Raw genomic sequence first — 23329 nt, 5'->3', positions numbered from 1 at the left:
TGGCATGTGGGTGGGCCAGCTAAGCAGGAGTGAGGCAGTCTATATAGATATTTAGTGGAACATTTTGACTTTCTGTGGTTGGACCTACACTGGAAAAAAAAATATTAGGGAAGCTGTTAGTTATTAATCAAGTTCTGGTTCTGTTGGGTTGATGTTTGCAGTGTTTATTGTTGGGCATCCTGGACTGGTTGCTAAACACAGTAGTCTGACTTCCTATGAGTCTGATCTATAAATAGTGGACTCGTTTCTTGGGCTGGTTACTGTAGATCCTGGGTTGGCTTCTGGAGATGTTTGCTGCAGATTTGCGGATCAGAGTTCTGTTTTTATATGTGATCTGGCCACCATCCATTTGTATTTTCTCAGATGGGAAAAGGAAGAGTCCAGAGGCAGACGAAGGAGGTAGAGGAGGCTGCTGGTCACAGTCTTGGGCCATTGGGTGCCATGATCACTAAATCTAGTGGAGCTTTAGAACTTTGGGAATAATGACATTTCAAATAAAATAGCAGGAGAAACCAACCGTCCTTCTTTATCTTCTTTTCTTTCTTTCTTTCTTTTTTTCTTTTTTTTCTTTCTTTCTCCTAAGCCTAGTCAGTCATTCTCTTTCCAAGCATAGGTGGGGAGGGGTAATATTTTTTCTTGAGAAATCATAGTTAGAGGTATTTTGATTGAAGAAAGAGTCATTCAGAAATGTGTCCCAAATAATAATAAATAAAAAACTAACACTGACTGCACGTCAAGGGTGCACTGAGAAAGAAGCCTATGACTCAGCCAGAAACTATATGCTTTAAAACAACCCTTTCTTTTTAACTAATGAAAATATTATCTGTAAGTGGGCACAGAATAACATTTCTCCAACACGGACAGTTATGTAATGGTTCCCCTGACTATGGTGTAGTGTAAATGCACTCAGTAGAATTGCTGTTCAGCAATTAAGTAATGGAGTCCAGGGGTCGCCTCATCCTGGGTGAATGTGGGACACTGTCGTGCCTCCCTACCCTCAACGTCCCTGCTTCCGTTACTTTTTTCTCTCCTCTCTTGTTCTGAACTAAAGCCTAGGAATTTATAACAAAAACGTCAGTTAGGAAATGTCAAGTTTACACAATTAGGGGTGATGAGGGAGAGGTAAGGAGGCGGAGGGGGGCGACAACATCATGAGAGCCGTGTATGCTGCGTTAGCTTCCCTTTTATACCCATAACTTTATTTCGCTCTGACAACCTACCTGGAAAGTAGGTAAGATGAATACTGTTATCCCCACTTTTCAGGTATGAAAACTGATACACATGAGTTGCCTTGCCCAAAGTCATATAGTTGGTTGGAATCGCAGACAAGAAGAGGCAGCAAGACGTCATCTCACCTAAGCCTCTCACTTTATAGATGTAACAGCTGGGAACCGAAAGAGCCCCTAGCCAGGTAGCCAAGGACAGGGAGCTCAGGCCTGTGCCTGGCAGTCAGAAACTGCGCCCCCGCAGTAGCACAGTCAGCATTAGGTCTCAGGCCTCCTGATTCCTGCCCATTTCTTTTCCCAGTAGGAAACAGTTCAATTAAAGGGCATGTTTTCTAATAGATTGAAAAAATTTCCATTTATTGGGCATGCTATTTTTTATTAATAGACTTTTCAGAATAACAGCAAACTGATGAGCTGATGTAGCTAGAGAATGCATGTTTCATTGAACAGTTCTACAAAGCATGTATGTTTTATGTTCTAATGAAACGTGCCTTTGGGGTATGTGACTGGAATATTAAACTTGTACACTTAAGAGTTTTGTTTATATGCTTTTAAAATTAGCATAAAGGTTAAAAGCCAGAGTATGTGGCAATATGACTCATCACAAAGCTTAGCATCCTGAAAGAATATTTGAAAGGAAAAAAGGTACTGAAAATCTTCCCTTGGTTACAGTAACTTCTCTTTGATTGCCTGAAATAAAATATAAGCAATCGATTCACTCAGCACCTCTCCTGACCGTTTTTTTTCTTTTTGCCTTACCAATAATTATTTCCATGATTCACACAGAAATGGAAATTCAGCAATTACTCAGTTAATTTGATCAGAGTTGACAGGCAACTAATTAATCCTGCCCACTCTTGATCCAGTTTAGGAATTAAATGAGTTGATTTAGCCTCAAGGAAACACAGGTCAAAATGGCAGGATAATTCACTATGTATGTATTATTCTCATTGTATTTATACATACACACTATCTATGTACCTATTTCTCTAAATCTATTGTATGTATTGCCATTATTTTTGCATATATACATGCATAGACACATATGTATATTTGTATGTATAAGTATACACACATATGTATATAAGTATATATATACTTATATACATATACACATAGTAAAAATTAGGCATAGAAATAAAGCTAAAATTTGTTTTCTAAACTTAGAAAGTTATTCTTTTTTATTTCTAGTCACCTAATTGTTGTGTTTCTGTAGTGTTTCATATTCACAGTAATGGCTAGAATGCAAATGGTGTTCACGTGAGAACAGCCCATTGCAGTGTTTCTAAGGGGCCACAAGGATATGCTTACTGAAGAAGGCCTGGGCAAGGAACGTGGCTTCTCAGAGCCCCAGGTCTTCAATTAGTAAAAGGGAGACCCCAAATAAAGCATCTCTCACAGTGTCTGACACAGAGATGGAGCTACAGTCAACACTTGACACAGTCCCTCCTGGTAAAGAAGAAATAAGCATTATCAGCTTCAGAGTAATTAAAACTTAACTACTGAACACAAATCAGTTATATGGGACAGAAAAATCAATGTTATCAGGTATGTGAGCTGAGTCAATTACTTCAGCTCTTAAAAAGAATAGAAATCTGCTGTTACAGTAAGCCAAGAATTTCATATAAATTTATTAAAGGAATATTACAGTAGAATGACTAAGAACCCCAGTCCTGTCTCTGACATAGCTGGAACTCCATCCTGGCTCAACCTGGTGGCCTAGGGCCATTATGCAAGCACTCTCTCTGAACCTTAGTTTCCCCATTGGTAAAATGCAAATAATAGCACCTAACTCACAAGGATCAAATTAGTTTATATGTGCAAAGTACTTAGCAAAACGTCCGGCACAGAGTAAGTGTTCAATAAATGATAGCCTTCTCTCCATGAAAGAACTCTGTCTGATTTTCTCATAATGACACCCCCTAATAGACTTGGGACTTGGGAATCAGTGGCATACTCTGAGCTCGTGTCTCCTCTGTCTCCAGGGATGGTGAACTTCAGTGAGGTGTCGGGGTACCCGGTGCTGCAGCACTGGAAGGTCCGGTCTGTGATGTACCACATCAGACTCAACCAAGCAACCGTCTCTCAGGGTGAGCAGCAAGACATCCCTCCCACCTGCTCCTGGGGTTTGGAATTCTTTTCCAAGGGCACAGCCTTTTATTCCATTGTCGAAGATAAAGTCGAAAATGTAGCCACTCCATGAAATACATAACCTATTCGCTGAGGTTCACGCTGAAGGGCAAATACCTGGAATTGGATCCCTTTTTAAGTACAGATTAAATTGCAGGTTTTAACTTAGACTATAGAAGAGATGGAAAGGGCAAGACAGGGACCACTGAAGATAAACGCCTACTTTATCATTTTCCCTGGGGTCACCCAGTGTAAAGGGAGGATATGCAAAAGAAGGCTTTTTATAGATGGGCAGAATAAAACTTTCCAGATGCAAAGAGCATAACTTAGAAGCTCCATGCGATGGAAGAAAGAAGGGAAGAAAACAAGAAGGGAAGAGGGAAGGGAAATAGAAAACAGTTTATGGTCCCCAAACGGCAAGTAAATAAAAGATTAGCTAGAGATTTATTTATATTTATACCCATATCTATATAAGTATGTTAAGGAGATGTGAATTCTAAAGCTTAGGACAAATTGTTCCAAAACAGAACAGGGAGGAACCCTGTCCAAGTATCCTTTAAATTTTAGTTGTAAATGCCCAGAATCCAGGTTTTCCTAGCCCTTGAGCAATTCCAATGTGCAATTTGCAAATGAGAAAATTTGTACAAATAAGGCCTTACTACAGGTACATATCTTTATTCTACCTCATCCCCTTGGACTAGGAGAGTGTTTCTCAACTCCTGAACTTTCTCCCATAGAATCTACCTTCACTGGGTCGGATGAAGGGTAACTATAGCCAGATGATACTGGTGGCAGAGGATGACAAGACAAGGAGAGGGATCTTAGGGTCAGCAACAGGAATGCAGAGCCTTAGGGCCAATAGCAGAGTGATAAAGGACAGGGGACAGACAAAGAATTATAAAGAGATGTGAGAAATACACTCACAAAAGGTTAAGCTTCATGCATAGAGAGAGAAACTGCATTCATGATACAGAACATTTCCATAGGACACAACGGGACTCAGAACTTCTTTTCACATGAAGAAATTCTTGGCAAGAAGGGATTGGGATGAGAATCTTACTGAAGTAAACTCTGCTGGTGCAGAAAACACCGAGACAGAACGAAATTACTCTTCATTTAGGAAAGTACAGCAGTGGAGACTATCCTGTTTACATGCTGCATTTGCACCCAGCACAGGTGCCACGCACATCAGGGGTTGATAATGGGATGTTGCTCTTGCCATGTGATTTTTCAAGCCACACAAGGCATCATGGGTGATGTGAACATTTCTGTACTTGGGGAGGCCTGCCTGGGCCGGGCTCTGCTTTGTCCTGATGGGAAACAGGCGCATAGAAAGGAAGACTGCATAAAGTCTTGGCCGGGTCCAGAAGGTATTAGATTTGGAAAATTTGCCTTGGGGTATCATTCTGACAAGCATAATTCTCTTAAACAAGGGAAGTAAATCCATTGTCTTGGGAGGAGTGGGAGGAGGCAAACAGATCTTTTTCTCACTTTGCCATTTCCCAGTCCTTATAATTTTCATTTTCTAAAATAAATATAAGCAGTGCATATTGCTTTTCTCACCTTTCTTCTTTCATTGTCTCCCCTTTACCAGTTTCTGTGTCTGAAAGCAACGTTCTGCAAACCTTTTTGGTCACTACCCACAGTCAGGTCACATTTTACACCTGACCTTGTCCCTATGCACACCTACACACACACGACAGAAGTTTTGTGAAGCAGTGCTTCATCTTACAATGTGAAATGTTCTCTGCTAGTATTTGTGTTTCTGTTTTTGACTATTCTTTTTCATTTCCTTTCAAATGCTATTATTTGACCTAACTACATTGATTTTAATGTCATGAGTTGTGATTTGAAAAAAAAAACAAAACACATTGACTTAAACAGGGAGTCAGATTTGGCAGTGCTCCCCTTGACTTGCACAAAGTCAACAATATAACCAACTGGCATGAAGAAAAATTCATTTAGGACCTGAAATGCCTCCTTTAGCTAAATGGAAATATTCACCCGGCCGTTCCAGCCAGCTCTCCAGCATCACTGTGAGCCAAGCAGGCACTTCCACATTTGAGGCTGAGTGGCCTGGGAATCCAGATACCATGTGGTGAGTTCTCACTCTTGCTTTTGGGTGGTGTTTCTCCATAGCCCTCAGCAATGCACTCCACTCCCTGGATGGGGCTACATCTCGTGGGGACTTTGTGGCGCTGTTGGACCAGTTTGGCAACCATTACATCCAGGAAGCTATCTACGGCTTTGAGGAGTCCTGCTCTATCTGGTACCCAAACAAGCAGGTCCAGCGGCGACTCTGGCTGGATTATGAAGACATCAGCAAAGGTGAGTGGCATGCTCATCAGCCAGTTCTACACCCCACATAGGCACTGGCTGACTCGGTGCCACCACTAGGAGCAAACTTTGGGATCCTGTTAGAAAAGGGCTAATTTAGATGTTGCCTCAAGGCTCCATGCCCATTCTTAGCACTGCCAAGGTTTTGGTTGCTAACATCTTGGGGTGTTTGGGTAAACTTCACATGCAGGATGGGTTCAATGCTATTCTGGTCACTGTGTTAGCTATCATAAAGAGGGTCCTCTGTAAGTTTTTACTAGTCCCCGTGCTTCTGCTTCCGTAGCAAAAGCAAAGTGCTAGAGTGTTCTTATGGAATGCGGGAGAAAGAGACTTGTGGTCTCCCCCACTAGTCCTTCCTCCAGCTATCCCAGCCTCCACTGCTGGCCAGCCCTCGCAGCAATCACACAGTACACCTCTCACTCTGTTCTGCCCAGTATTTAGGTTCATTTCTCCTACTGATTTGTGCTATGAGTTGCTCTCTGTTGGCCCAAGCATTTGTGTAGCTCTGGATAAAGCCTCCCAAATAAATCCTTGTCCACCATTTGACAGAAAGTTAATATTCAGTTCAAATAAGAATAAGAAATCGGAATTTTTCAAACCTTCTGAATTCACTGTCTGGTATAGGAGGTGCATGCTTTGGTAAATTTGTATTCTGATCAACCAAAACTGGCCTAGAATTGCCATTCATAGAATTTCTTCTCTTGAGTTTATCCTCAGGACATTCTGATGAGACCAAGTTATGGATGTGTGAGTTGCTAAGGAGCAAGTAATGAAATGAGCACAATGAAAATTCAAGAAGTAGGTCATCTAAGATTTAATGATCAAGAGGCCCTCTGAGACTAGGGACCCTCTGCTGTCAGCAGTACTGCAGTGGGGAAAATGTGCCTCTGTGGCTGAGATGCTCTTGGCTCTCTGAGCTCCATACAAATTCCTGTTTTCTCTTGTTCCATAGGCAACAGAGGCATGAGAACCTCTCTTCTGGCTGGGCATTTTCTCCCAGAAGAAGCAAGAGGCTTGTGACTGGGCTGCAGTTGCTCTAGGCATTTCCCCCCAAGCCCTGATTCCCCTAAACTCAGATATCCAATCATAGGTCTCTGATATCCCTTCAAACATCAGCATCTTAAAATTGTCTGAATCCAGTTTGCCTACACAGGAGTGTAAAGTAATCAATTGTAGATTAGACCAGTTCTAGCTGGCAAGGCTGTCTTATGTTTCCATGCCTGAACCTAGTGGTTGAACCAAAGGACAAAATTCTCCTCTATTTCTGTTTGCATGTGGTTCAAGGATTGTCAGGCCCTGGGACTGCTGGGAGATGAGAGTCTGGCCTTCCCCAGAACTCCTGGTTCTACTTCTTGCTTCTGTCTCAAGCTTATAGTGTCCTTAAAGTTAAACACTGAGCCCAGGAGGGAAATTTGCCCATGACCTTGGCCCTGTGTCCTACCTCTCTGGAACTCAAGCCATTCTTGCCACACAGGAGCTATTTTTGTCATAGTCCTATTGTTGACTTTAGTTCTCATAAATATGATGTAGGCAGCCCCTTGCTTGTTATTAATCTTAAAGATTTTCAAACATTTTAAGCATGTCTATTTTGATCTCTCTCAGTTGTCTGTTTACACAAGCCCCACTTCTGAGTCTTAACTTTATATCACAGGGTTTATCTCTCATATTGTTTGGTCTGGTTATTACTCTTAAATATTTTTCTCCTCTTTAGGCACTAAGTTCCTTTTATTCCAGACGTATGAACCATGCTACTGACTAAGAATTATAAGTGCATAAAACAAAGGAAGATTTTCTTCTGCTTCTATGCACTCTGAGAGGATTGTTCCAGAATGGGGTTTATACACTAATGGTGAAGTGTTCTGAGTGGGCCATGCCTACCATGACATGAAAGTTACACCTCTTTGGACTTGAGTCCTTTGATTATATGTTCTTGCCGGCTCTAACTTTAAAGACCTTCTAGTGAAAAGGATTTCTCTGTTCTTTCCTTTTGTACCTATGACAAGATACCTAAAATTGCTTATGGATTGAATAGGATAGGAGGTTTATCATGGTCGAAATGAAATAGAAAGAGCACAGGGCTTAATTAAGGGTTGAGACTATAGAATCAACCAGGTGACTTTTATTTAGTCGGTGCACTATCAAGACCTCACTTGTAATCCCTCTGTGATCCTTGATCCTTTCCAGCTCTGCGAGTTCATGGATCCTTCCTAGGCCTCCCTTTATGTGAGAAGCTTCCTCCAGGTCAGGCATTGAATAAAGATTCTCTTCTCTCTGCAAATCCACCACAAAAATTCTAAACAGCAGCTGCCATTCTTTACTCAACTTTAAATACCCAGGGGCTAACCCAGCGCCAGGGCCACAGGAAGCCCTGAGCAATTGTTCATTGTAGGTGTTCTGCGACTGTCCTTAATGGTGGTGGCAGTAGCAGTGGTGGGAATGGTGGTGGAAGCCCTTCTGATGTGGTCGCTGCCCATGTGGATTGTGTTATCCACATGTAAAGTGCTTTAGCTACACCTGCCTGATGGATGCCAGAGGTGGATATTTTTGGCCAGATCTTCAGAAGGCACCCTCCCATTCAACAGACACTTGTTTGCCATACTACCGCTATGTGATTTGGCCATCCCAATACTTAGGAACACCTGTTTCTAGATAAGTCTGACTGAAGCCTATGAAAAATAGACTCCCATTTCTCATTGAGATTAGGCTATCCTAATTTTTTTAACAGAGCAAATAAAGATGATCAATTGAAATTTCTCATTTTCCTCTCTCCACTTCTAAACTGATTATATTGTCTCTCGTTGCCCTTTGCGCTTGCACCTCAGAAAGTAAAACGAGTTCCTCCTCTTCAGGCTGACCTTTCCGTCCGCATGCTTGCTCCCACCCCTCTCTGCTTCCTCTAAGCGCTCACTCATTCATCAGTCTCCTCATGTTTAGTCTTTCCAGCCACTTCAGTCCGTCCAGCCACTGAGTTATCCTTCCCCAAACTTTTATCTTCCAAAAAATATTTTTATGAACATGCAACTCTTTTACCAGTATTTCCTTCCAACTTATCACCATCAAATTTCTTGAGTGAGTAGCATATACATCTTTTCTCTCCTTTTTAACTTCTTTCCCTCTTCAAATTATTGCCTTCAACCCCTTCATGCTACAGAAATAGTCCTGGGGAAGGCAATGAAGTGCTTCTTAATCAGGGGCTGACTTTTCTATTCTGTGACCACTTTATCTATCTCATTGAAGCCTTTTGTCCCCTCTTGACTGGGTCTGTCTTCTTGAAAATTCACTCTGCCCTTGTGTCCCTGATGCTGTTCTGTCCAGATTCTCTTCACAAACCTTTGGCCTTTCTTTCTTTTTTGCCCTTCCTCTTCTAAAGGAATCATTACATTTTGCTTTCTTTCTAAAACTTCATCCTTCATGTTCTATCTCTTCCTTACTGCTGCTGGGTAATTCTCTTCTGTATCAACCTCTATCTCTACTTTTCCTTGAGATTCAAAACCTCATTTACCCTTCCTTGTTTCCACCTGGATGTTCTGCGGGCACCTCAGTGATCAACATCTCTTTCATGCGCTCCCCCATCCTCCGCAATCAACCATTTTCAAAGCTCTCATTTTATCATCTAAATATTTCTTCAGCCTGTGTCTTCTCTTGTCCATTTCTCAGAATTGTATGAGTCTAGAGTATCAGCTCTCATTAGAACTATTGAAATAGTGTTTTCACACCCTCACGTTTCTCCTTTTCCTCAGTTTCCTGCCACTCTCATTCTGACCTATTATCTTATTTAATGCCAGCAAATGATGTGACGCTTCTGTTTCAAGGCCTTCACTGACTCCTTACTGCCTTCCCAGCATGAACATGACTTCACCCCCATATTAGTTCCCTCTTGCTACTGCCACAAATTACCACAAACTTGGTGGCTTACAACAACATAAATGTATTCCCTGAAAATTCTGAGGGGTGCAGAGGTCCAAATCAGTTTCAGTGGGTTCAACTCAAGGTATCAGTAAGGCTGGTTCTTTCTGGTGGATCCAGGGGAGAGCCCCTTTCTTTGCCTTTCCAACTTCTGGAGGCCGCCTGTATCCCTGGACTTGTGACCCCTTCCTCCGTCTTCAAAATGCATCACCTGTGGGGGCATAGCTCAGGGGTAGAGCATTTGACTGCAAGGTGCATCACTCCAACCTCCGAGTCACATGGTCTTCTCTGACTCCCCCTGCCTCCTCTTATAAGGATGCTTTGATTACACTGGTTCCACCCAGATAACCTAATATAATCTCCCCATCTCAAGAGTCTTAATTTAAGTATATCTGCAAAATCCCTTTTGCTATTACAAGTAACACTCACAGGTTCCAGAGATTGGGACCAGGGCACCTTTGGGAGCCGTTATTCAGCCTTCTGCACCCTCTGCCTGTCCAGCTGCTGTGTCACTGACCACCCCCTACCCCAAGCACCTTCTACTCAGATGGTACAATGGTACTTGCTATCAACACAAAACCCTTGTCCTTTATTCTACCTCTGTTCTACCACCTCCTCCTTCCTATACTTCAAGAGCCAGCTCAAATGTCATCACTTCCACCAAGCCGGCCTTGACGCTCTGGGCAGAGTTCTTTGCTGCCTGTGTTGTGCTCTTATAGCTCCTTATGTGTATCCTTTGGCAGCACTCTTCACATTTCCCTATATTGTCATTTCCCTGTATGACTGTCTCCCATGAGACTTGATATAGTTCTCTTCTTTTTTTTTAGTTTAAAAAGTTTATTTATTTAAGAAATCCAAAAAAGTATGAAACAGAATAAAGTAAAAAATAAATCTTCCTCCTATTCTTATTTCCCAGTAATCTAGTTTCACTGCCCAGAGGCAACCAGACAACTATTGTTATCAGTTTACTGTCTATCCATCCAGAGATACTCTTATTTCTAGCCATTGAGAAGTAAACAAAGCAAGTTGCAGAAAAGTGGATATATTAGGGTCTCATCTGTCTTAAAATTTTAATGTATAAATATATATAATATTTTAATATCTCTAATTATATATGTATATGTATATACATATTTGTGTAAATACATATAGAGAAACATGTATATAATCTCAAACATATATACATATATACATATACATATATATATATATACATATATATATATATATGCACACGCATATATACACACACACACAGATTGACTTGGCTCCAAGATGAGGGATATGGGGTAGAGACTTTCATTTTTTGGTACTAAAAACATCTGCAGTGCCTTTCTCACAATAAATACGTGCCATTTTTACAACGGAATTCTTTTAACACATTGAAAAATATATTCTGAAAAATTTGTGTTACCTCGAGTGAAGACTTTTAAAGTTAACTGAAGAATGCAAAATGCACAGCTATATCTATGGAGAGCTGAACTTTGGCTAGCCGTCTGGAAGGAAGTGCAAAATAACATGGCCATTTTTTTTTATTAATCTTTGGATCTTCATTCCTGACACGGTGCCTGGCCTATAATTAGCATCCACTGTTTGAATGGATCCTTAATTTTGTTCTAACTTAAGAAAAAAAAAAAAACAGGAAAGAACTGCAGGTCTGTAGATTCTAGAGAAGTCACCAAAAAAAAAAAAAAAAGCCGAACCTTCTTCAAAAAGACCTACCAAGGGCTCAATTTTAATCCAGCACCTGACGGGCTACGCACAGTACTTTCTCCTTTTTCTTCTTTTTCATGCTCCATTCGGGAGAGGATTTCTGTGGGCTTTCTTTCTTCCCTTTTCCAACATCATGTTCATTGTGTCACCTCACATTTTCTGACCCTGTTTTTGGCACCTGTCAGTGGGTTTTCTGGGTCGAAGATTGGCAGTAGGATTTCCCCTGCACTCCTAGTCCATAACCCACTGTTGGTGTGTGTGTCTTCCTAGCCAGTTGCCTCCTTTCCTTGAGGAAAGCTAAGGAGCACAGCTTCCTCTTCTTCCAAGACCCAAGCTGAGAGTCTTTCCCTTAAGGTGGCCCTCTAGCTCTGAGATGGCTCAAGTCAGATCAGAGTCAAAGGGCGAAGTAGCCTGGCTGTGCAGCACTGTATTTCTACCATTCAGGGTGCCATGTTTTCCATTTTCCATCAATTCTTTTTGGGTGGATAGAGCCCAAGACAGACTCAGTTGGTCCCTCTCCTCAGGATAGTGGACAGATTTCTGCTATGGCTGAACCCAAAACTCTAGCTGCCTCAGCACTCAGCCTGTGATCCTGCTCTGAGAGTGCTGGTCAGCAGAGACCCAGTCCTGTGTGTTTGGTGCTAGTAGCAGTTCATAGGCTAAAGTGCGTACCTGTGGTACATGGCATAAAAATCTGGTTAAGTTGAGGACACAACATAGAAATCCAATGCAGAATAATAACTTAAGTTTCTCTAAGGCTTTATGTTTTACAACCCTAGGGTTGCAAACCAGCTCCAAAGGCTTTTTTTATGCACATTTATTACGATGAAGTTAGCACTCAAGTGGCAAATCAATTATGGCATGTAGCCATTTTCTTTAAATGATTAATTAATTAATTCAACAAACATTTGCCGAGGGCCTGCTCCATGCAAAGCCCTGTAGTGAGCAGAGTGGGGATTTAGAGGAGACAGTTGCTCTATGGCTTTCCCAAGCAGACAGGCCTGATGGAGGGGCTGCTGAAGTTGAGCCTGGTGGTATCATAAACAGAGGCTTTGAAAAGAATCTAAGCTTTCCTAAATGTGTGTGTGAGGTTTTAATATGAATCTTCAGGCCCCTAGGCTCTGATGCAGAGTTCAGAGTAAACTGGATCTTCAGGTTCAGGGAGGAAGTTACTGTGGATAATATTACCAAACAGCATATTGCATAGCTTTCCTCACTGAATCCTCAAACATACATATCACTTCAATATTACCTTCTCCATTGTACAGATAAGGAAATAAAGTCTCAGAAGGCTCAAATAACTTGCATATTGTCACATGATTAGTAAGTAGTAGAGTCAAGATAAGAAGAATCCTTCCCTTACTGAGATGTACAATGAATGTGGTCTTTTGTCTGCCAGTGGTACAAGAAGAGATTAAGGTAGGAAGGGGTGTGGATAAAATGGAGGTGTGATCAAGACATAATTGAAGCCAGGCCACGGGTCTAAGGTGAATGTAACAGACATCGACCTTGGTTAGCTTTTATGGTGGACCCACTGCGTTCCACCTGGAGTTTTCTGGGTTCTTGATTGTTGTGGAATTTGGGGGCAGTGATCAATAATGACGACAGAGTTGCTGGACAAGTTCTTGTTTTCCTGTCAGCAGTGCTTCTCAAAATGTAATATGCATATGTATCACCTGGGATCTTGTTAAAACGGAAATTCTGATTTAGTAAGTATGGGTGGGGTCTGAGATTCTGCCTGTTCAACAAACTCTCAGATGACACCACGCTGCTGGTCTCAGGACCACATTTGAAAGAGCAAGGTGTGGTACACTTTGCTCGGAGACCATCAGGGAGTGAGTTCTCTCATGATCCCTGTTCATCCTGTCCAGTACAGGAACTTCAACACTGGCGCTACGGCACAGTGGCCTCCAGGGCTGTGTCCTGGTGTCATCTCCACAGAGGAGTGTCACAGATGAGAGCTAGCCTGAATGTTTTTTACTTTGGAGCAGGACGTTTCTCTGATTAAGCCATTGATCGTTAGGCTTGTGTGCAGAATCGGACAGTCCTAAGCCCTTGGGCACTGAAAGGAAATGGAAACATGCCAACAATCAGGATTAGTGGCAATAAATGTTTTTTTAAAACTTTGTGCTGTAGGCAGCACTGTCCCCAACGTACCATCTCAAGTATTCTCTCTAGGGTTTTAAAAACAGTATTCTAGAGGGCCCAGTTTATTCCCTCTAGAAACCGCTAGTGTTATTGAGTTTCCTTTCTTAGCTAGCATTTTAGTTGATGGGACACTCTGGTGGTGATGTCAAACTCCTTTCATATAATTATGGGCCTGACAATAATGGCATGTTGTTCATAATACATCATTGAGTAGTTGATTGCATAGTATTCTGGATTATTCTTTACCAAACATGTAAGCTTTGCCTTCGCAACTTGTTTGATTGTTTTCTGGGAGTGGGCTTATTCATTCATTTATGCAACACATTCTATAACTAAACAGTGGTCTAGGCACTAGGCATATAATGGTGAATGACACAGAAAAGTTTCCTGCTTTTATGGAGCTTATATCTTAGTGAAGAGAGACAGAAAGTGGAAAGTAACAGGTAAATGTAAGCAATAATTCTAGAAAGTGATCCTATAAAGAAAGTAAAACCAGGTGATATACTAGAGGTTGGCTGGAGAACTGGGGGCGCTGATGAAGATGGCAGGCACAGAGAAGGCCTTGGTGATGGTGATGAGGGGGTAAGGTTGAGCTGAGACCTGGAAGACAAGGAGGAGCTGGCCATGCAAAGATTAGGGGGCACAACAATCCAGGCAGAGGAAATAGCAAACACAAAGGCTTCATTATTTTTTTTTTGAATTCTCTTAGCTTCTAACATAAGGTAAGGCATACAGAAATCACTTGGTAAATATCAGACTGATAACCAACATGACTGTGGAGAGAGGCCTGGATTCTCTGATGGAACAGGAAGAGAAGAAACTACTTCTGGCCAGACTTACTCTGTTTCCTTAGACTGAGCAAGCTAAGATGAGACCAATTTGTTTAACCCATCCTTTTTTATCTAACATGTAGATCAATGCTCAAGTGGGATGGCCGTGGTGATAGAGACCCAGGAGAAATAAGCATATGGTTGCCAGCTTAGTAGAGAAATACATACATGTACCAGGACTTTTATCTTGATCTCAAGTTATGGGCTCCATCCTACAACCAATAATTTATCTCTACAAAAAAAAATATGTTGGAAAAAAATTAGAAGATAAATAGTGATTCAAGAGGAAATTCTATATCAGATATGAAAATCTGGACTTGACATCACCTGGGGTTTTCACATCTTGGGGGGTGATTGTCTTGTGTCTTAGCCACAAATATGTCTATATTGCCAGTCATACTCTGAGGCAGCAGGTTGAGGGAAAGAGCACTGGGAGGGGAGTCAAGAGACCTGGGTTCTTGGTCTCAGTTGAGCCATTAGCCTGTCAGCTGACTTTGGGTAAGTGACTTATACCCCTTCAAAATCATCTCATCTGTATAATAACTAAGTTGACTTAGATGATACTTAAAATTTCTTCTACCTTTAATGTTTTGTTACTTGGTATACTCAGCAAATGATTCCTACTTCTGATAATAGAAGGCAATGTTTAATAATGCCTGGCTCAAGGCTGAGTAGGCTAATTCAGCTGATAGTGCAGTGGGAGGAGTTTAATGCACATATTCATAGTCAGAGAGTCTTATATCAAAATTTCTATTAGCTGTAGTTCTTGAGAAGTTTACTTAATAACTGTGAACCTCAGTTTCTGCCTCTGTAGAACAGGGCTACTAATCCTTACCCTACAAGTAAGAATTGCATAAGGACTGAATACAATAATTAGATATAAAGCACAGTGTCTAGCATTCTGTAAGTGTTCAGTGCATTGTGAGTCATTATTGTCACTATAATTATTAGCATTATTTTAATAAAATTTGCAGTTTCTGCTATTTTTGAACAAAATAGCAACTGATAAAAGTGTTAAAGACATGTCAGTAAAACTTTCCCTGGGTAAACTGTCTTTCCATAGAAATACTGATGTGTATTTGAGGAGTCACAAATCACCTACTGACCAGGTTAGCGGAACAGGGTGGTTCAAATCTCCTTTCCCCAAACTGGGATCAGACCACATCTTTTGGCAACCATTTTCAGTCCCAGTTGCAACTAGCTTGCTAGAAGACCAGGAAATGAGCATGACTTCTCCTACCCATATGAGAGGGATTTATTTATTCAGTTATTTGATGTGGGAAAGAGGCAGGGAATGAGAATGTGCTTTCCGTGGAAAAGGATCCCTGGGGGAGCTTTGCTGATAGTAGCCTTGTTGTTACTGCCTTTTAAGTGCAAAGGAGCTGTCAGGTGCATTTTCCAAAAGGGGAAGAACTCATAAATGTGTCCCTTGTATCAGGCTTCCCTTTTACCTGTGGTTCAAACCCAGCGCCATCTGGTCCCACTGCCTGCATACTGATGCGGACACGGATTCCTCTCGGGCCCCAGAGGTGGGATCCTGGCCCTATTAACAAGCTAAGTTCCAGCCTAAGTGGATGTCAGTGTTCAGAGATAAGTCATTAGTCGTTTTTGCGTATTTTTGTAAGGCTCTTATCATTTCCTGATGTCCATTAGTAATTTGCTTTAGAGGAACACTTTGATATTCCAAAAAGCACAAGGGGAGTCAACCATTGCTGAAAGGTGAGGGCTACATGCCCAAATCTCTGAGTTCATTGCCTATTCCTCCCCACCTCTTGCAGTGTATAACACCACGCACACAACATCAGGCAGGCAGTATTGGTTGAATGAATACACGAGTGAATGCCATACTCTTTTCTCTTCTGCTTTCTTTTCAAGGGAAATGACAATACTTGTCTAAGGTAGCATCTCCTCAGACACCCACCCCTCCAGCCCTCTGGCACTAGCCCCCTGTCATCATTCCTCTTCCATATCCCCTGGTTTGATGGTTGTGTATTGGGATCCTGGGGGTGGATAATGTCATGTCTTGAAATTTGGCATTAGACGAATAGGCTAGACATTAAAACCAAATGATCAGCAAAGGGAGGACTAGGATTAAATGCTAGGAATCAGAGTAGACCCAAGTGTGCACCTCCAGTTGGACACGGATTCCTCTTGGGCCCCAGAGGTGGGACCCTGGCCCTATTAACAACCATACTCTTGGCTGTTAGAGTTTGGCTTGAATTAGTCCAAGTTTCTGGCTACCAGGTTATGTTGTAGGAGCCAGTAATAGTCTTTCTTTTACCATACTTCCTACAATTGCTTTCTTTTTATAAAGCAAGTAGGGAAATTTTCTCTATTGGCAGAGGGCATAAGGGAATACATGTTCAGTGTCACCTACAACTTGTGTTTAAACTGAAACACAAGACATAAAACTACTTTGACCTAAACCAATGAATTAACAAACCCCTTCCATCTTAGTGCATCCATTTTGGCCTCTACCCACTTCTAGTCCATTGCTAGTTTCCACTTTCTGTTGTCAGAGACGTTCTCCTGGAATCTCACGGAATTCTTTGGAAGTTAGTTCAATTATTGGAAGATAAAAATTAAAGGGAAAACTAAAAATATGTAAGAAAAAAACTAATATCAAGGAGAACGGCAAGAAGTGGATTTTTACCAGTAAGGAATTAATTTGGAAAAAATGAGAGTAGTTGACATTATCTCCAAACCTGGCCTCAACTGCCAGCTACACTACAAAATGCAGATGATCAGTGCTACAACAGTCAAAGGCTCCAGAATTCATCATTTCTGTCTCTGTTACTGATGAGAGGAAGATGGTTTTCCAATGAGATCAACTTCCTGCTCTTAAAGACTCCCAAGTGCACTCTGACTTTACTGCTGATAAATTGCTGCCGGCAGAGTCATGTAGACCTCAGCTGGCAGCACCTTGAGGAAGACTGAGTTCCCTGCAAGGTAATAACATTTGTGAATTCACTCAGGAATGTATATTGAGTGTTTACTGTAGGTCAGGCACAGTGCTAGGTATCAGGGATGCAACAGTTCATAAAGAGGGCTCCTAACCATATGCAATTCTAGATGTTGAAGGTAACGTGTGACTCTTTCCTTGGCAGCCTCATCTTACTCCTCCTCTCCTTGCAATTGACAGTCAGTGTCTATGGAACAGCAGAGTTGAGCCCTCAGGGGGACCCACAAAAGAGGCAAAGAAAGCCTCACAAGGTCTGGAACACACTTTCCCCCTTGGGGGTTCATCCCATCCCTTGGGGGCAGGCTTGTGCATATTCTGTCAACCACCAAAGTCCCTGTACTGAAGGTGGCTGCCCTCAGGAGGAATCTGTGAGCCCCTGCAGGAGGGAAGCAGAGGGCACATGTGGAGAGCTTTAGATGAAGGACCCCTTGCAACATAAAGCATTTCTGGGGAGAGGAACTGATGGGCGAGACAGGGTCAGCCCTGGGACACGGATATGCCCACACCACGCCCATCCTGCTTTGTGAAAGGCTGTCTGTAGATTGCTTATGGGCTGCCGATGGCACCCAGGCTGGCGAGGGGACAGTACCCGCCTAAACAGAGTTCACTGCCTGGGGCTCCAGAAGGCAGTCGCACTAGCAGCCCGTGAAAGCCCAGCATAAATAGAAAGGGACAGAGACAGCTCTGCTAAGGCACAGGCCCGTCTATTTGGTTACATCTGGCTGGGCACAGTGTTCATCCTACTCAGCTAGAATGTAATACCACAGGAGCCAGCAGTTTAGAGCAGTTATAAAGACCAAGAAGGTTTAAAAAGACCTTAAAACATTTTTGCTTTTGCTAATTAAAAAAATATCAGGGAAAGAAAGAAAAAGAAAGGTAGAAAGAAGCATTTCTCCAACTCAATTTCCCAATAAATCTTCCAGTTAAAATATGTGCTTTGTAGGTGAAATGTGAGTGCCAGTGACAGGGAAAAACAACCTAATCGGGTAAACCAATAGCCTGGACTCCCTGGGCATTTTTGTTTCCTTGGGGTTTTTCTTTCTCCGGGTTGATTCCACAGAATTGGCTTTTAAAGTCACTCTTTGTTCGTGCCTCCATTGCCTGTGCTGACTTCTCTGGCCCCTCCTGTCAGTTTATTACAAGTTTAGTCGATCACGGTGGTAATTGGCTCTATATATATTGATGTGTTCGGGGCATTTATGACTCTATGTATTTTTATTCGGGCTGTTTTGCCTCCTCCCTTGAGGAGCAGGGAGTCTTCCCACTTCTCTGCAACTCCCTGTCGGGGTTGCTGTAGAATCTGCTCACGGTGGGTTCACATTCAATATTGGTCACAGTGATGTCGATGAGGATAATCAGGAGATGCCAGCCTCTAAGCTTTATTGGTCTCCTTGTGTCGCAGAGCTATGCCTCTCTTTCTCGTAAAGGCCAGGAAGCCTCTGGGGACTGGTTCCGCTGCCCAGTGAGTTTCTGACTTTTGGTTCTGCCCACAGTACTGACCCTCCCCAGGATAAGCACCCCCCCACACGCACACACACACCAAATAAGGAAACCAGATCCGACATGACATCATCCACTCAACAGTTTTATTATTACCAGGCATTATGAGCATGCAGACAAAATGAAATCATTACTCTGCCTTGCCATCCTGCTCCTGGGGTAAGAGTTCTGTTCCACAAGTTAATAAACACTCACTTAATACCTCCTGCCAACTGTGTGTTCAGTGCCAGGCCCCATGCTAAGTGTTGGGAATACACGAGAGCCAGGCCCTCCCTGTCATCTATAAAATATGTGGGAGGGTGTCCAGGACACGGGAAATTCTAAGAAAGTGTGGTAAGGATTGCAAGAGACCTGAGATCAGGAAGCAGAATTTGAAAAGCCTTCCTGGAGGAAGTGGCACCTGGATGGAGAGCTGGAGGGGGAGTGGACATTAGTGGGTGGCCCCAGGGGAGAGGGCATGCTGACTAAATAGGAATGAGGCAAGGCCTGTGAGACAGGGGTCATGAGAAAACAGGGGGCGCCTGGTGCATGTGGGAAGGGTGTAGACAGCTAGGCTGGAGAGGGCTGGGGACAGGTGTAAGGGCCCTCTGGTCACACCCTATTCTCTTGGTTTTATCTTCAAGTCATTTGAAAGTTACTGCAAGATTTCAACAGAGGAAAGGCATGCTCCGATCGTGTTTTAGAAGCCGCATCAGGTAGCAATATGGAGGATGGTTGGGAGATGGAAGCACTGGAGAGGGCTTGAGGAGACAGGACACTTGGAGTAGACCACATGGGAACTGCTGAGGGTCTGGGCTAAGGGGGAAGAAACAAGTGCGGGTGGATGTGACAGTGATTCAGGAAATGTTACCAATAAGTGCCTCTTTGGATGTAATGGGTGGGGATGATGTGTGGCCATGGCAAGGCTTACCTGCAGAACTCTCCTAGGTAGGCACAAATGGAAAAGCTGTGATCCCTGCAGTGACTTCCCCAATTAAGGGACAACAAGAATCTAGAGCTCTTTGGCCCAGACATTAAACTGGGCTGATGTGGATTGCTGAGTAGCAGAAGTTTTGCTTTTAGTGATAATACAGTTTGCTTTAGGATCGACCCCGCTGGGATGACAAAGGCAGCAGACTCGCCTTTCTGGGGTGTCCATCCATGCAATATCTCACTTTTGAGGGGCTCCAAACTGCACATACACAGTGGAGATGTAAGGCAGGAATGGTGAGCCTACCTACCCACCTGTGTCCTTTTCTCACAGACAGCCTGTGCTTGCCAGGAGCCCCAAGCAGAAGCGCCTGGAACCCAGCACAGACTCAGGCCTCTGCCCCAGGGCAAAGAGGCATGCTCTCTGGCTTTCAGATACAAGCTAGTCCATCCATGGTAGGAAGAATTACGGTAGTTGTTCCTTCAGAAGCCATGTGGGCGGAGATAAACTGGGGATGTTGGTGAAGACTGAGAACAGGTCGGGGAGGATTCAGGTTTGTAAAACTGTTAATGCTTCCTTGCAGTAGGTAGAGGTCATTATTTCCGTAAACATTCTGATTCCTGCCATTCTGAATGTATGTTGCCTTGTTATCTTTTAATTGGTTTTTATCCTAAATTTAACACTTAACAGTTTGTGCTGGTAGTGAGTGTGAGCATGGGTGTAGCACATGTTAATTCTGGGGACGTGAGAGACATCAGGACCTTGCCCGTGCCCTCCCTGCCTCCCCTTATCACACCAGCCTGCATTAAGAAGGTGCAGATTGCTCTTTGTGCCCTGCCCTGCCTGTGTTGTTATGTTTATAAATGTCAGGTTTGGGGGAACAAAGGGAGCAGAGTCATATAAAATCCAAGTGATACTGCCAGAAGCGGTGTGTAACAGCAGGCGAATGCCGATGGATTGGAGGCTGGTGTCAGCGGGCCCACGGTGCATGAAGTCCTGCATCCTGGGAAAGGACTTCAGAAATTGTTGAAAACAGATCAACAAAACACTGTTGAAAAACCCTGTTGAAAACAGGGTGTTTGAGAAAGCCAGGGAAGTCTGATTTTGAAGATCTCACATGTCTATGATGTTGAAGGAGGCATGATGTAGAGGGAGGAGAATTGGCGAGTTAGAGACACGGTAGCTGAACGATGTTAAGACAGATGACTTAAAGCTTCTGAGCCTTGGTGTTCTCATCTGCAAAATGGGATAATGGGAATACTGCAGAGGGCTGTGAAGACTAAGAGCCTTCAGGCTGGTACAGCATCTGGCCCATTGTAGGACCTCAACAATGTTAACTATTAAGTAATTTCTCAAAACAGGCTCTGTAGCACTTTAGTCCAACAAGATATTCTACAAGAAAAGAGTTTCCATGTTCAAATTATTTTTGACGGCACTGCATGCTATATTTCTTCCTTGGAGATTTGTCATACGTATTAGAATTTTAAAGGCTTTTTGAAGATTTAAAAAAAAAACCCGCTTAACTTTCACTCAGGTTGTCTTTCATATTAGCACCTGAAAATCTTTTTGTTTGTCCATTTGTTATTTTGAATAATGCTATTAACATATCCTAAAAACAAAAGTTCTCTGAAATCTACTTAGAATAATTCTGCGTTTTTATTATGTAGCTTCTAATAAGGTGAAAGCTTTCTGCTTAACCTCCTTTGTCCAGATTGGGCACCAATTCCTTGTATTTCTTCTGAAATGCTCCCCTGGTGTGCCTCTCCCTCTCTACACATGAGTGTCACTGGTGTGACCCCAGACCTCAAAGCCTGCATTGTTACAGCAGCCTCCTGGATGGTCCTTATTGCTCCCAGTCTGCCATTCATTCATTCATTCATTCTAAATCAGTCTCTATTTCACGGCCTGACTCATCTGCTCAGCCATTTCCACCCTCTGGGCCATTTCCTATCGAGTTCCCACAGAGGCTCGCTCCTAACTGTGCTTCACATCTCACATCCCTGATCTGGTTCTTCGGGGGCCCGTGTAGTGTAGCCCTAGCCTGCCTGTGTAACTTGGCCTATTTAAACCTCTGTGTCACAGAGTGAGACTCCAGCGACCTCCTCAGTCACCTCCACTTCTATTTCTTGACCTTATTGCCTCGGCCCTGATAATTCACACTGTCCCCCAAAGCCTGATCAGCTCCCACCCATTATTCAAAACAGTCTTCTAGGGAGCTACCTGTGACTTCTCTGGGTCTCACTAATGGCATTTCTTCTCCAATCTCTTATGACACTTACAGTCTGGACCATTTGTTGTAGGACTGGTGGTATACCCTAGAGTCAGACAGGCTGGAGTATAAGGTCCACCTCTTCTACTCGGAACTTTGTGACTGTGGGCAGGTGATTAACTGCTCTGCTGCTCAGCCTTATCATCTCTATACTAGGGACAATTTCAGCACCAAACACTAAGGTCAATACAATATAAAGAATTGACACTGTTGACTCTTACCCGAGGGTTAAGAAATCCAGCCGTCCTTCATGTTCTGAAAAATAGCTTACTATTTTATAAAAATAGCTTACTAGAGATAGCTTACTACAAAGACCCACCCTGCCCCAGGAGACTTAGATAGCATTCACAGTTGCATCTCCTTGTTTATTCATAACAAGGCCAGATTCAGACCCCCAAAATTCCCTTTCTTTGCTTTATAAATAATTGCCTGAATTGCTTGCCCTTGTTGATCAATCAAAACAAAATGCCTGTTTGTCAAATTTAGGTTAACCTGCTATCTGTCCTCTGAAGGTGTGCCCCTGAACTTTGGCCCACCATCAGCCTGAGCCAGCATACAGCCCCTCCTGAGAACAGGCTGCCCTCAGACCACTTCCCCACACCTGGTTCCTTCTAGGTTTTTTATTTATGTCTATAATAGAAAAGTTCTTTTTGCCTAACCCTTGAGATGCTTGCAGACCCTATCAGAGCCTCCTTCCTATTGTAATAACCCCTTCCCTATGTGGCAGTAGTTCTTCCCTGACCTACCTTGCAATAATCCTTTTGAAATAAGACTCTTTACTACTAGGTCTGGATTTGTTTTTTATTTGTATACGTATTCAGTGTTTAGTAGAGTGCCAGGATGTCCTCTAAAAACAGCTGCCACTATTGTTATTATGATGACCATTTTTATTGTATGTTTGTTAGTCTTGCTATCCCAAATAAATTACAAATTCTTTAAGGTCATAATCTTATACTTTAGAGTGCCACATGGTACCTAACACAATGCTGGGCACATAACAGATATTTAATAGACATGTACTGACTGGCTGGTGAATCTGTTGGTATTATATCTTGAAGCTGACAATCCAGTGTGATCCTACATTTGTGATAAACCCTACAGATAGTGTAAAGGACACTTCAGGTCTGTTCAGAGAAAGATACTCTGTTCAATCAAACAAGGATTGAGACCACCTGACATACTCTTAACAGGTGATGAGAGAAACGGCAACTTCTGTTTTATTTCCATCTTCTCTAGAACATAAAATTGCTTTTAAACAATAAATAGTAAAGAAGCCAAGCAAGAGAGAATTACTGCTCAAAATGGTGAGGGGAAAGAGATAAATTAGCAGCTTTGAGAGAATTATGTCTCCAGGCATACCCATTAGCTGCATGGGCTGGCCAGACCTTCCGTATGTGG

At 42.7% G+C, this 23329-nt stretch overlaps 1 protein-coding gene across 5 annotated transcripts in view; it reads left to right on the top strand.

Annotated features, from left to right (window-relative positions):
- ASTN1 (astrotactin 1) overlaps positions 1-23329 on the top strand; it is a 287020-nt gene that overhangs the window by 215588 nt on the left and 48103 nt on the right. For all 5 annotated transcript variants that reach the window (XM_073216801.1, XM_073216800.1, XM_073216799.1 and 2 more), the window contains 2 exons: positions 3212-3316; positions 5496-5684. In XM_073216801.1, coding sequence (XP_073072902.1) covers positions 3212-3316; positions 5496-5684 — 294 coding nt within the window. The remainder of the gene's footprint in view (positions 1-3211; positions 3317-5495; positions 5685-23329) is intronic.

Source organism: Manis javanica, chromosome 11, assembly GCF_040802235.1.
Source record: "Manis javanica isolate MJ-LG chromosome 11, MJ_LKY, whole genome shotgun sequence".
Taxonomy (NCBI): Eukaryota; Metazoa; Chordata; class Mammalia; order Pholidota; family Manidae; genus Manis; species Manis javanica.
Note: the sequence above shows the minus strand (reverse complement) of the source record. Positions and strands in the feature narration are given on the sequence as shown.